General features: G+C 42.8%; 1 protein-coding gene across 4 annotated transcripts in view; it reads right to left on the minus strand.

Moving 5' to 3' along the window:
* The window catches only part of ITPK1 (inositol-tetrakisphosphate 1-kinase), a 256,126-nt gene that overhangs the window by 128,052 nt on the left and 113,193 nt on the right, over positions 1-14,881 (minus strand). For all 4 annotated transcript variants that reach the window (XM_073349514.1, XM_073349511.1, XM_073349513.1 and 1 more), the window contains one exon: positions 4,016-4,141. In XM_073349514.1, coding sequence (XP_073205615.1) covers positions 4,016-4,141 — 126 coding nt within the window. The remainder of the gene's footprint in view (positions 1-4,015; positions 4,142-14,881) is intronic.

Here is a 14,881-nt window from a genome sequence, read left to right on the forward strand (position 1 = left end):
TCCTCAGCCAGTGCTTCATTGGTACTTTGCATATGACATGCAATGATCACTGACTGTGTCCTCACATCTATACATTAATAATCATGACTCAAACATATCTTCAGTTACAGTCACTGATTTGACGGGTGACCCAATACTTTACATTGTGCATGAAGTTAAGACCAAGTCAATAAGGGACACTGCAAACTCCCAAGAAATGCTTAGGAGCACGTATGGGGGTGAGCGGAAGCTGGGGGAGATGTAAACCAACAAACACTAGAGAGAGCAGTAAGTTCGCTTCTGTTTGTCCCAACCTCTAGAGAGATGTTTGAGATCATGTGGTCCACCAAGCAGAAGTAAAATGCTGAGTGACTAGCTTCCCAAATGTACAGATAAGCGCTGTAGAATAACCTCAGGGAAAATACACCTTGTCCATGGGATTCATTGGAACAGTTCATAATGAGTTGCTCTCAGATTTTACAAACAGGGACTTAACTAGGCTGTGAGATATTTAATACTGAATACATTGGAGTACCCATAGGTCCGGGATAATTAATGGTTCAAACACATCCCGGAGAAGAGGAGTCAAAGGAGAAGGAGAAAAATCTCCGTCACACGGACACACAGTTCTGAGCTGAGAACTTTGGTCAAGAACATAATTTGACAATTTAGTAATTTAGGAATGAAATAAGGAGACCATATGGCATTCACATGAATAATAGGTAGCTGATTGCAGATTTATAAATGGAAGGCCACAGTAGCATACATCAGCAGAACACAGGCTCTGAATGCAACCATCTCTTAGCTGCTACGTAGCTGAAGTCAGGCAGTTCTGCAAACAGATCTGACACTACCAAGTATATATATCCCCACTTACCATAGAAGGACAGGAGCAATATACCTATTGGTGCTTCGTTGTACCATGAATAAACATTAAATTATTCAAAACAATCCACTGAGACCTAATTTCTCAAACTATCCACAGAGTAATCCATCTTGCATATACAGATAGGTTGTCAGCACAGCAAAGGCTGTAGTGTAGTCTGAGCAATATGTAAATCAGTCATTAAGACTGAAACCAAAAAGCAATTTAGCTCTAACACCAGGAGTCAGGTTTCCAGCCTAATGTGCTTTACCACAGTAATAGGTGGTGACTGTTCAGCCCACCCACTGGAGGTCTGCCCCCCTCCCTAGTGAAGTTGGCACAAAGTGCACTATCTTCTTTAGCAAGGTGGGCAGGGAAAGGATGGCAAACAAGGGGATAGAGAACTGATGGAGCAGGATAACTGAGGAGCTATGGTCAAGTAATGAGATCAAGAGGTTGCAAGGAACTGGTCATGGAGCTAAGTATGAACCCACCATTTATATTCTGGAAATGACCGGAGATGAAATGTATTCTCAACAGATGACTCGTATCACTTCTACTGACGCTTTCCTAACAAAACATTTATATGGTCAATGGCAGCAGGGGCTGGAGAGGGATTTTTTTAAAAAAATTATTCCAGTGGTAGAGACAAAGTAACAAGATACAATAGAACGATGTTAAAAATACCACAAAGCATGTAACAAATCAGCTAAAGCAAGGGCTTCAACTTGAGGATGTCACTTGATCCCAACTCCAACTCCACAGCACGCAAGCCACATATACAAGATAGCACCCCATTAACTTCTCAGCCTCCACATTAAGAACAGAGTGTATATTCCTTTGTTTTGTTTATTTGATACTGGATCCTTCATCTTGGTATTTAGATGCCAGCTTTAAAAAAAGCTTCTCCCATATTTATACTCATGGTGCCCTTCCTTCCAAAACCCAACAATTAGAAATGGTCTTATTTATTTAAGAGCTATTAAACACACTGAGCTCATGGAACAAAGATCAGCCTTCTCGTGCACAAGAACATCAATTAAGAGTTCTGGTTTAGGAATAAAAGAACCTGGATTTCATATACTAATTGGAATGGGTTTCCCTTGTTTAACTGACTTTCATCTTGGTGGACCCCAAAAAGAATAGTTTGTATTAGTGACACAGTCTCAGCAACAGAAATGTGGGGACCAGGAGCTGCAAAACAGTAACTCAGTTTAATATCATGGTCAACCACTACTTTTCTCCATAGGAAATTAGGTATAAATCTAAACTACAGTATTTGTTATATACGTTTAAAAAAAAAAATCAGTGAAACAAATAATGCATGGAAATCTCTACATATTTTAAATACATACACACGCATGTAGATGTATAAATAAAAACTGCTTAGTTTCACGTATTTTCTCTTTCCTGTGGATTCCACAGCAATCGATGAAGATCTCTGCTAGTGTCTACTGCTGGAAACCCACTCTGATCTTCCCTTTCCCTTAGGAATCACAAAGGTACACATGCTCTGTCTTTTCTAACAGCTAGAATTTTCAACAATTAATTAGTTATCTTTGGGCAGCTGTCTTTTGGCTGAACTTCTGGTTCTGCAATTGAGGCTGCCTGTGTATATCCTGGGGAGGAAGAGATACCCCAACCCTGTATTTTGCAACTCCTTAATCTCAGCAACGGATCGCTGAGTCCATACATCAACCTGCTGAATCTCTAGCACGAGTTCACCTAGAAGATATTCACTTGGGAACTAAGGGACGAGCCAGCACATCTTACAGTACTATTTTATAATGTGTAATATTTAGTGTACTGAGAGGCAGCAAGACATACAGGAATAAACATGGGATTGGGAAACACGATTTAGTGAATTCTAAACCGAGCTCTGACCAACTCAGTGGGTGGCCTTGGACACATCTCAAACTGTCTACGCCTCAGTTTCCCCATTTGCAGAGTGAGGATAATACTTCCCTCACACAGGTGTTGTGAGGATTAATTAATTAGTTGATGTTTGAGAAAGTCAAGTGCCAGGGAGAGGCATTTGAAATTTCCCCCACCTCCAAATCTTCTCTCAGTAACTCCCACAATTTCCAAGCGCAAAAGGTAATGAACATCTCTCTCTTACTCTGCGATAAATATTCGTCTTCTCCTCAGTGAATCAGAACTAGAGGGGCTATCCCTGCAAATCAAACTTGTTATTTCACTTAAGAGTTTGACCAAGGCAGGAGAAGGGGGAAGATTTTTTAACTCATTAAGCAGAGCAGAGAAAACACCCTTTCCTACAAGTGCAAAGCTGCCAAAGTTGTGTGGTTTGTGATTTTTAAAGCTGATGTCAACAGCACACACAGCAATTTCTTGTGATGCCGTGTTGAATGTTGCCTCTCTCTTTGAAAGAAAAACATGCATCATTCCACAAAGTCACCAGCTAGAAACAATTCCTTTTAAAGCTGTGAACTTGTCAGCATTCCCATTACTAATGGGAGGAGTTATTTGGAAAAACCTGCTCTCTGGATATTATTGTCATCACTGACGTGTCTGCATGGTTTTCCTGCAAATCTGAACTATACTGTAAACTTCCCGGGGAGAAATAAATAAAAGAGTCTCCTCAACCGGAGACAGAACACTATAGAAAAATTCACAACAGCTCTGCTTTGTATGAATCATAAATCTAGGGGGATAGAGACAGCAAGGGCTTCCTCAATAGGGAAAGGTTGGGGACAAGCCAACTAAGGATTTCTATGCACCCCTCCGAAGCTGGAGAAATCTGGCACATGAAAAAAATATTTTAAATGGTTTAGTTATGTTTCTTTGGCACAGTGCTGTCTTCAGGGATCTGGGGAAAACCCTGCAGACACCTATTCCTCTTTGGAGATAGTAGCACTGTTTCTAGGATGATGAAAGGAGGATGCCGGGGTGAACGGGGTATTGCACTGCTTACCTCCAAAATGTAAAATTTACTGAGAGCTATGGCATTCAGTCTAGCTCAATAAAGCCATCTTTCCCAGAGCTCTCAGTACATGAGCAGCAGCACACAGGGAGCTGGTTTAGTCAAGTGTCCCTACTCCATGGAAAAGGATTAAACTGGCAACACTAAGAGTATGTCTACACTACGGAATAAGGCTCTGCTTTTTTTGCCTCCACCTTAAGTGCACAAGGGCTGTGAAAAATGACACTGACCTGGAACCTGTAAACCAACTCCAACGACTGGCTGTCATTTTGGTCTGCTTCAAGGATGACATCTGTCAGTTTATGTATGATCACATCCAACGGGCCCTGATCTTCGATCGGTTTGGTAAGGTCGAGCTGGAGGAAGTCACACAAAAAAGAAACTTATTAAGACATCCACAGTCAAATTCTTTATCGCCCCACCATCCCCTTTTCAGGTCTCAGTGTCAAAATATTTCCCTGAAGTGTGATGTGTTGCTCTGGGCATCACTCTTGGCACTGAACTCCAAATGTACTGGGATGTTGCTTTAATCTCATCCATTAGAAACACACGGAAAGTCCCTATTCCCTGGGCAGCTGAAAAGTCGAACTTTGCACACAGAGGTTTCTGTAGTAACAGGTTATATCCAATATCAAGCATCAGCACCCAAACGACTATGAAGCACCTTTCATCCAAAGATCTTGAGCACTTCACCTGGCCCTTTCTGAGCTAGGGCATCAGCACCTCCCCAAAACTCACTTGTGCCACCATACATACAAGAAACAAGTCAATGACATTTACTGATACTTTAAAAGAAACGTGTTCACCATATTGTGCTTTGGTCTTTGCTGAATAACCACAAGGAGCAACATTCAGGTTAGGCACTCGGTGATGAGCAGCTTGGGCAGAATTTTCAAAAGTGTCTATGTGACTTCAGCTTCTAATTCATTTAGGGGACTGGAAAATTTCCTTCAGTATAAACATCGAGACAGACAGTCCTGTGTTCTAACAACTATGCTAGGTTATCAATACTGACAAGTTAGTCACATGTCAAAAGATAGTGGCCTGTGCAATCTCTTTCTACCGGTGGCCGTTGTATTTAAGCACACGTAACAACTTTAGCTTGTAAAACACAAACGGAAGTGATTTTAAAAAGGAAAGAAAGAGAATGATCAAAAGATGTGTGCACAACAAACTGAAAGCAAGCCCACTCCTCAGACACACACATATATATCATTAATGTTCTCTTCGAACAAACAACTAATCTCTACAGGACAGGGGCCAAGTCTGTTTGTAAGATGCCATGTACAGTGATTTACAACTGATTATAAAATAGTGAGATTTAAGGTTATCTAGAGTAGTGGACCTTGGAAAGCCCTTAAGCATCTTCATACAACAAAGAGCACCCTGCATATCTTCTGTTGAGGCATCTAACGTAGGTTCTGCTGTTCCCTGGTTTGTCCACCAAGCACCTGAAACATACCAGAATGAACACGCACAAGACTGATTTTAATAGCCGGGTGCTTGCAGAGTTTTAACTGTGGACGAGTTTAGCCAGTCACAGCCGTGATCCTGCACAAACTTATGTGCATGCTTAACTTTACTACTGTGAGTACTGCTTGTTGATTTCAGTGGGACAAGTAACAGCAGAAAAGTTAAGCACACACAACTGTTTGCAGGATCAGGGTCCAAATTATGTGAAACACTACTTAGTCCAGGATCCATGCTGAATGAATTACTATGCTTCTCTCCAAAAGTAGAGGTGCTTTGAGTCTAGAACTTCAATTACTATGAAAAGGAAAGGAAAGGAAAAGAGACAAGAAAACATCCAGTTCCAGACTGACACTTTCCACAGCAGCCTATCATCTCTTACATAAGAAAGGCAACATAAAAGGATCTGTTCAATTAGGTCTGAAACCCCTAATCCCTGCAAAGGTGCAGAAATCTAAACCAATCCATTTTCAGATCATCTAGTTAGGAAAACAGTAAGCAAGAAGCACAAAAGTGGGCCAGGCTGGTTAGTTCTCTACATTCCTATTGTCTTTGCAGTTGGACAGTCTGTAAGGACAAACTCAGAAAATGAAAAGAATCTTCCCCATCAGTAACTACCAGCCATGACCCAAGAAAAGAAATGAGCCTGTAAGGCTCTCCCATGCTTTTTGAGCACAGTGTCATTGGGAAAAACGCTTTTTGTATATGAGTTATTTGTGTCATCAAATAAAGATGGGCATGTTTTCAGAATGAAAACAAAGCACATATAGTACACAAGTCAGACAGATGGCATTAGGACACATACCCATCAAGGAGCAATCTGAATTTCTCCCTACATGAACCAAGAATACTAAATTCAACATTCTAATAGTTTACTCTGTCCAGAAATTCAGTGCTTACTAGGTCACTCTAACTGGCTCTTTAAGGATGAAGGGATAGCAAGTACGTTTCAACCACACAATCTGTAGTTTCATCCAACATTATGTGGACCTGAGGATCAGATTGTTTGAAAAAGGAAATTCTCTGTCTTCTAGTGAGAGCCATGGAAGGTAAACATTTCTGAACTGTTCAGGATTTGGAAGAGTTCCACCTTCCTTTGTATATTGGCATAAAAAAGTCCTTGAAAAATGAAGCCTTTTCAAGAGGAGTATCAGCTCCAGTCATAAGTCAGACAAAAGCTAGCATAAAATTTCTGATGGTCTCTGCTGAGATAAATAATGAGTTAGTCCTCATCAGTTGGAATCTGAACCCTCCTGCTTCCTTTTCCTTTCAGTATCCTTCTCTAACTGTTCCTTGCATTTGACATGATCATGCAAAGGTTTATTTTCAAGCAGAGTCAATGCCATGGCAATGAAAGTGAAAGAAAAGGTTTATCATCAGCGTGAAAATGTTTACGTTGCAACTGTGGCCCATTTACTTCCATTTGATATGCCCTCCATTTGATAGTGGGAATTTCATTAGAATGTGTCAATTTCACCTGATTTCTCCAGCCAACCAGCAAAATTAGGTAAATGAATGACAGAGGAATGAGAGACATGCAGAGTGTGAGCTGTTAAGATGTAGCAAATGACAAATATCAAGACTATGCTTCCAAGGTGTTACAAATCCACATGCTGAAGAAAGCAGTAACTACTAGAGATAAACCACACGCACACCGAACTTACAGTAGGAACCTTGGTCCTTCAGCATAAACTAGGCCTTGAGCTAAAGGGCTCCCTTAGCGCACAATAGCAGTACATCCCCAAACCTCTGCGGGCCAGCTACTGGATGGGGGGAGAGGTCAGGGGAGCATAGGGAGTTAATTTTCAATAAACTGAATTTGTTTAATTTTTTTCTGCGGAACGCTGGTGATTTTTTTGTATTCTGTGGACAATACAAATGTCAGGCAAAATTCCATGAATTTCTATTGGCCCTGCCTGCAACCCCACATGCTGTGTTTAAAAACAAAATCATATCAGAGTGAAAATCTGGATCTGGTCACTCAAAAGACACATCAGCAGCAAATGCAAGATTTAGCAAAAGAAGAAATGCTATTTTTCTAAACGATTAAAAATCTAGTTTTGTTTCAATTTTTTTTTAAATGTTCCCAGTACATGCTACAATATCATGTATTTCACAGTGAGGCTCAATTGGATTTGTTGCTTAACGCTCGTCTTTGGAAATAGCTTGGATTATCATTTGAATCAAATGAAGTCTTAATATCATCCTGTTCTCTTAAAGTGGACAAACCTTGTGTGCACTTCTGTCCTTGTGACTTTTCTGGTCATTGCTCCCCACTGCAGTCTACACCCATTCCATTTACCCTCATCTTCCTCCTAAAATGATTCTCTGTATAAACCAATTAACACACCCATTGTTGAAACATCTCGCTCCCGATCTTCAGATGCAAAAACTTCTCTAACTAGAATGCTGTACTGAGTTTTTGAACTTGACCTGACATTTAGTGGTGACAGAATCTGAGATTTCAGAGTAGCAGCCGTGTTAGTCTGTATTCGCAAAAAGAAAAGGAGTACTTGTGGCACCTTAGAGACGAAGTGAGCTTTAGCTCACGAAAGCTTATGCTCAAATAATCTGAGATTGTGACCTTTATCCAATGACAGTCTATCCTGAATAGGGAAAGCATGTGCACTATGGGTGAATCTTTCATGCTTGGAAAGTGGGAGGAGGGAAGAGGAGTAGTGAAGATCAAGACTGTAGCTCTGACCCCTTTGATTAAGGGAATATCAGACAACCTCTGTGGCACTTTTCATGTTCTCCTGGATGCTAGAGAAATGGACAAACACTAAATTTGTTCTAAGGCAAAGAAGGTTTCTCCATTCACTTTCCACTCCACAGGAGGGGGGAGGGGGACAGGCTATACCCACTAAGATTTGCAAAAGTGCAGAATCCAAACTCTCTGCTGGCAATGTAGATGTTCTCTGGCACGGAATGCTCCTTCCTCTGAACAGGAAGTACAGCACCAGCTTGAGTCTGCCCTTTGTTTCTCACTTCCAAAGGCTGTATATGGTATTCCCAATGCAGATCTACTGTACGCTTATTCAGTTAGGACTGCACTGACCCAGAAATGTTTGGAATTCATTTCAAGTTTGGGAATTCAGCCTATCAAAGTCCACTGAATCTCAGCTTTCTGATTGTTAGCCTCCTTTCTCCCCTCCTGGGCAAATTTCTACTCTGCATCTTTTATTGCGCTCTGTTTTATGATCCCTTTGATATAAATGCACCCTCTTGCTTTACAGTGTTTAGCTTTGGTGTGCAACAGTGATGTGAGTCATCAAAAACAGTAATGAGCTATGGGTTTCATTTGTACATTGCAAGTCCTCAAGGAGCTGAAAGCTGGTATGCTGATGTGCACAGTAGAGTCCACCAGCTCTGGAGAAAACAGCCTTTGAAAACCTTTAAACAGATTGGAGTGGGCGGGGAACAGACAGAAGTCACTCACAAAATCCAGTCTCACTCTTTCCCCTTAGCTGAAGATGCTACAGAATCCATTGTCAGAAATAAAGAAAACAGATGCAAAAGATCTACTATAGCTTATCTGCCAAGGAGACACTTAGTGATTTTATTTGCAAAGAAAACTCAGCCAGGACAGTATTTCATATATATGAATAGGCTCTTTCCTGGGAGTGACTCTAATTTAAGCTATAGCAGCTTTGGATGGGCAATTCAGAGAGACTAAAACACAGCAAGCAGATTAGCTCAGCACTTAGTGGTGTGTCACTCCAACCAGAAGGATCCCTGAGTTCAGACCTTGGTGTCTCTGGGGTCCAGTCACAAGCATAATTTAGTTCTAAAGCTTCCCATGTATTCCCCTCTCAGCTATGCATACATGTGACAGTGACAGCCCATAAGCTTCCATTAGCTGGGAAAACAAATATCACCCAGAAGTCACTAGGTGAGTTCCAATTACCACCAAGTGACATTAGTAATAAGAGTTACTGCACTGGAAGGCAAGGGTAGAGAAAGATTTCCTACAGGAAGTATGAGGAAGATATTAGCTTATGTGGTTGACCACAGACTGGGCCTTTTAAATCACCCGGGGGGTTGGGGAGAGGGAGCGTGCACGCACACACACACTTGTAATAATTAGGCTCACAATTTTACATTATGGTGAGCTCAACTGTAAGGAGCGAGTGAAAGTTCATAAAGTGTCACAATCTACTATGACAAATATTAATAGGAAAAGATGCAAAAGGGAGACAAAGATTAAATTCATCCAAACACAGAGTCCTACTGATATAATTCAAGGAACGTGTTCAGATCTTGCCTAGCAAACAAGAGAAGCGTGGGACTGGAAATTAATGGACCAAAACTGGTTTGTCAGAAATTAAGCCTAATTGGTGAATAAAATAATGAAGGGATGGGCTATTCCATCCATCACTCCCTTTTGGAATGCTTAAAGAGAGACTTGGGAGGGGGGAGGAGGAATTAGATGCTGGCTAACTGAAAAACAGAAAAGGAAGGAGCAAGCTTCATTCTCACAGCTGCCACCCCCACCATCTTTTGGCACTCCAGGTTCTACCATGACACCACTGGGCATTTATTGCCCTGATCCTGGGAAATGTCCTGACCAGATCAGGCAAGAGAGAGAGACCCGGATGACATGGGCATCTTCACCAACTCTGGCTAAATCCCAAACAGGACTTGGGATGTCAGACTTCGTCACACACACCATGTGTTTCTTTTCCTTCTCCACTTATTTCTTCTCTTTTCTATCCTTCTCCTTTTGCCTTCTGTCTAATAAGAGTCTGGCCTAGCTAGCCAAGGCTTTATTCTTTGCAACATTGCACTAGGTCTGGGATCAGAGAGAAGCAGTTAAGAACAAATGCCATAAGCAAACCCATGCTAGTGCAAGCTGCATGATCTCAGAGTGGCTAATAAGACCGTGCGCCATGCCCATGTTTTTTCAGTAGCATGGCTGCAAGTAGCAGTCAACACCAGAGACAGAAGCTGCATTTAATATCTTTGCTGTTCTTTTCTCTCCCTTCTTGTCTGTGTTCGTCTTGTTTTGCTTTGCTTTCTAGACGAGACTGGGCTTGAACAACAGTTCCAGCCTATTTCATCTAACTTCTTTTCTTTCCCCCCCAACAGGACAGTTATTACTATCTTTAATACAGTCAAAGACCATCAGGTAGGGTGAGGTGCTTTCTAAAAAATCTCTCCAGCTACAGAGAAAGGGAACCAGGGTGTTAAAATGAAACCCAGACTTCATACTTAACATTTAAAATGTTTTAACTATTTTTCTTCTTTTTTCTGTATCTTTAATAAAAGGTTAAAAAGAATTTTTAATTGCATTTGCCATGGTATTAAGCAGGCTGAGGTCTCTGTATGCCAACACTCGAAACTTGTTTAAGGGTGTTTAATGTTGGGCCGTGACTGACTTATGTTAACAACTTCAATTCTTTGGACCCATTTATTCCATCAAAATTAGTACCACGCACACTCCTTCATGTCTCTTTAAAGCATTTAAAGAAGTAAGACTCATCTCATCAGCCCTCTAACCCTGCCAAAAAGCTCTCGGTCTTCCTCATGCAAAGCTAACAACTATTCAGCACTTTTTGCGGCTGATAATGGAGCCAAAGGGCAGGGAGTGAGAACTGGCTGAATATAAACCTCTCTTTGTGACAGGAACACCAGCCTGATCCCATTGCAAAGGGCAAACGCAAACCAAACCACAGCAGACTGTAAGGAACAGGAGTGAAGAGTTCACTAACAGGATGCTTTTTGTTTCTCTCCCCCTCCCCCCGCACCTTCCACGGTGCCGAATTAACTTGTGCCATTCTCCATTAAAGTGCTGCTGCAGCAGCAAGAGGTCTGAGAAAGGAAATCTGCTATGGTGGGGAGATTTCCCCTCCTCTCCACACCCTCCCCCCTTCTTGATTGCCTGACGAGAGGAGTGACTACCTCTGCATTGATAAAAACACTGACACCAGCCATCAAAAGAATCTCCCCCAACGGGAACGAAATGCAGTTTGAAAATACCACTGCTTCACTCTTCGTAGATTCAAGAAAATTCAAGACAGTGATGACCTATTAGGACTTTAAGCCTATCCTTGCACTATGACATGAGTCAGCTCTGTGTTCTTGGGGAACCAGGACACAGTATCCAGCCTGTCTGACTCATGAAAGACCCTCCCCCTCCAGTTTCTGCTTGAACTAAAACCGATCAGAGAAAAGACTTGCAGAGAGCAGAGAAGGGCATTGGGAGACACACTAGACCCCTCCTGCCAAAGGTGACAAGATTAGGAAGTCTCCATTAGCATACAAAACGAAGAACAGAGACAACTCCCATAGCCTCATCTGCATGAAAGATGGGACAGGGAGACATCTCCATTTGCATACAGAATGGAGAACAGAGAACCACATTGAACTCTGGGACCAGAAAAGCAGGGAAGCACTGCATCATGGGGGATCTCTGCTCCAGATGTTAATGAACGTACGCCTGCACACACCCAGCTCAGCAGTTATCAGACCAATTCTAGCAATAAATCCTTGATTGATATCCAAAATATTGAAGCAGCCTAGTTGCATTGTGATCTCCCTGGAAAAAAACACCACCCATAGCCAAGAGTGATCAGCTCCTATTGTCTAGCCTAAAAAAAACCCCTGAGTCATCAGTTTACCCATAAACAAATCTAGTGTTTTCCCTTGAACCATTGTTGTTTCTCTACAAAAACGCCTACCTATGTTCAAGTAAGTGTTCTGATGCATGGACCCAAACTCTCCAACAGTTCCACTAGGACTCCATCTCCTGACTGATCATGCTGGGGGCTCTGCCTGTCCAGCACTCAGGACCCTGAGCTACCACCATCATCTGGGAACCCCAACCAGTTCAAGCTCCATGGAGTGGGTGAGATCCCTCTCTCTCTCTGTTTTCCTTTCTACCTCAGGTATCAGCCTTTAATAATGTAACTGTTACATTGGTTTAGGCTCTCCTTGTGTAGTTATCACTATTATTCAATAAATAACTTTTATGGTTAAGCTGGTTGCTTCTCTCTCTCTCTCTGAACTTTACTCTTTTGTGTTTCTAGCTTCCCCCATTTACTCTGCAGCAAAGCTTCTTTTACCTACGCTAAAGATCCCTACGGCGCCGAAAATACTGTGGGATTTGCTCATCAAGTGAGTTACTACCAGTACAATTGTGACATGAAAGTGAGGATAGGGACGTGTTAAACCTGTGGCATATAAGGGTGACAGCTGAAAGTGCTGTTCGGCCCAGCCCATTGAGTACAGGGACATATAAGAGGGTCAGCTTGAGAGTACTGATTGATCCAGTCCACTCAGACTTGCTCTGTTAGTGTGTGGGTGGGTGTGCGCACGCATCTGGTTCTAGGGCTGGAGGAACCCAGCCCTGGGGAACCTAGGTCCTGCAGGATAGCTCCATTTGGAGGGGACTTGCAGAAGGAAGGAGTAGAGCTCCATATGAACACATAAGTGACATAAGCAATACATTAATAGAATTACAGACCCCCTCTCCCCCAGAAGAGTAACCCTAATAAATGAGCATACCCCAAAGTAACGGGCACATCTTGTGGTAACTAATGCAGGACTGGTCCCTACGGTACATTTTCTACTAGTGCTTTGCCCAGTCTATTTTTAAGTGGCACCCTTATAGCAGTCACGAAGGATAAAAACACACCGCCCCATCCGTGATGCGTTCCAAAATTCCAGAAGCAGTATAACCTAATAGCAAAATCCAGTCCAAATAACTAAAATACAGGACCTGGCATCTTTTTAATATTTACTGAAATTTTGGAGAGGAAGTAGAGCACTGTTAGGATGACCTGCAGCGAAATACATAGTTATGCTAGGACACAGGTACTACTAATTCATACCACTAGAGGATACCTGCTGCATGTCTGCTCCCATGTTTTTGTCTACCGAAAGCATCAGGCTATCTAGACATAAAAAAGACACGTCAGCTAGTTCTTTCATGGTCTCCATACAAATACCGTCCTGGTAAATTATCTTGCTGAAAAAAATGAGATTTTGCATACTTGAACTGGAAGCTGTTCCTCCTTCGCCCCAAAGAAACAAAACTGCCAAGCACCTCCCCTTCTACAAGCATGTCAGCAGATCTACTCAAGTCAACCAGAAGACTGCATGCCAGGCCACCCCTAGGCAGATTCTATTTCACCAACACCTTGCTTGGCCTGTCCCACACAATGTTTTAATGCGAGCCTCTGAACAGAGCTCTTTGTCCATCACAAATACCAGAGGAAACTACAGCTGTGCCAGAAACCAGGCCAGCACTAATAAGAAAGTAGCTTCCCATTCTCTTTCCTCTGCCCCAATCAATTATACTTAGATATGGAATCCCATACTCAACAGATTGTTACTTGGCATTTTCTTGCACTGATACCAGTAATGGTTACTTTCCATCTCTATACCACTATCTGTCATAGGGTCTCAAAGCACTTTACTCATTGCATTAAGCAAAGCATCACAACACCTCTGTGCAGCAGGTATTATTTCCAAGAAGCAGATGGGGAAAGCAAAGCATAGTGAGACTAAGCCCTGGTCTACACTAGGACTTTAGGTCGAATTTAGCAGCGTTAAATCGATGTAAACCTGCACCCGTCCACACAATGAAGCCCTTTATTTCGACTTAAAGGGCTCTTAAAATCGATTTCCTTACTCCACCCCGACAAGTGGATTAGCGCTTAAATCGACGTTGCCGGCTCGAATTTGGGGTACTGTGGACACAATTCGATGGTATTGGCCTCCGGGAGCTATCCCAGAGTGCTCCATTATGACCGCTCTGGACAGCACTCTCAACTCAGATGCACTGGCCAGGTACACAGGAAAAGAACCGCGAACTTTTGAATCTCATTTCCTGTTTGGCCAGCGTGGCAAGCTGCAGGTGACCATGCAGAGCTCATCAGCAGAGGTGACCATGATGGAGTCCCAGAATCGCAAAAGAGCTCCAGCATGCACTGAACGGGAGGTACGGGATCTGATCGCTGTTTCGGGAGAGGAATCCATGCCATCAGAACTCCGTTCCAGTTTTCGAAATGCCAAAACCTTTGTAAAAATCTCCCAGGGCATGAAGGACAGAGGCCATAACAGGGACCCGAAGCAGTGCCGCGTGAAACTGAAGGAGCTGAGGCAAGCCTACCAGAAAACCAGAGAGGCGAACAGCCGCTCTGGGTCAGAGCCCCAAACATGCCGCTTCTATGATGAGCTGCATGCCATTTTAGGGGGTTCAGCCATCACTACCCCAGCCGTGTTGTTTGACTCCTTCAATGGAGATGGAGGCAATATGGAAGCAGGTTTTGGGGACGAAGAAGATGATGATGAGGAGGAGGTTGTAGATAGCTCACAGCAAGCAAGCGGAGAAACCGGTTTTCCCGACAGCCAGGAACTGTTTCTCACCCTAGACCTGGAGCCAGTACCCCCCGAACCCACCCAAGGCTGCCTCCTGGACCCAGCAGGCGGAGAAGGGACCTCTGGTGAGTGTACCTTTTAAAATACTATACATGGTTTAAAAGCAAGCATGTGAAAGGATTACTTTGCCCTGGCATTTGCGGTTCTCCTAGATGTAGTCCTAAAGCCTTTGCAAAAGGTTTCTGGGGAGGGCAGTCTTATTGCGTCCTTCATGGTAGGACACTTTACCACTCCAGGCCAGT

Source organism: Lepidochelys kempii, chromosome 6, assembly GCF_965140265.1.
Source record: "Lepidochelys kempii isolate rLepKem1 chromosome 6, rLepKem1.hap2, whole genome shotgun sequence".
In the NCBI taxonomy this organism is placed as follows: domain Eukaryota; kingdom Metazoa; phylum Chordata; order Testudines; family Cheloniidae; genus Lepidochelys; species Lepidochelys kempii.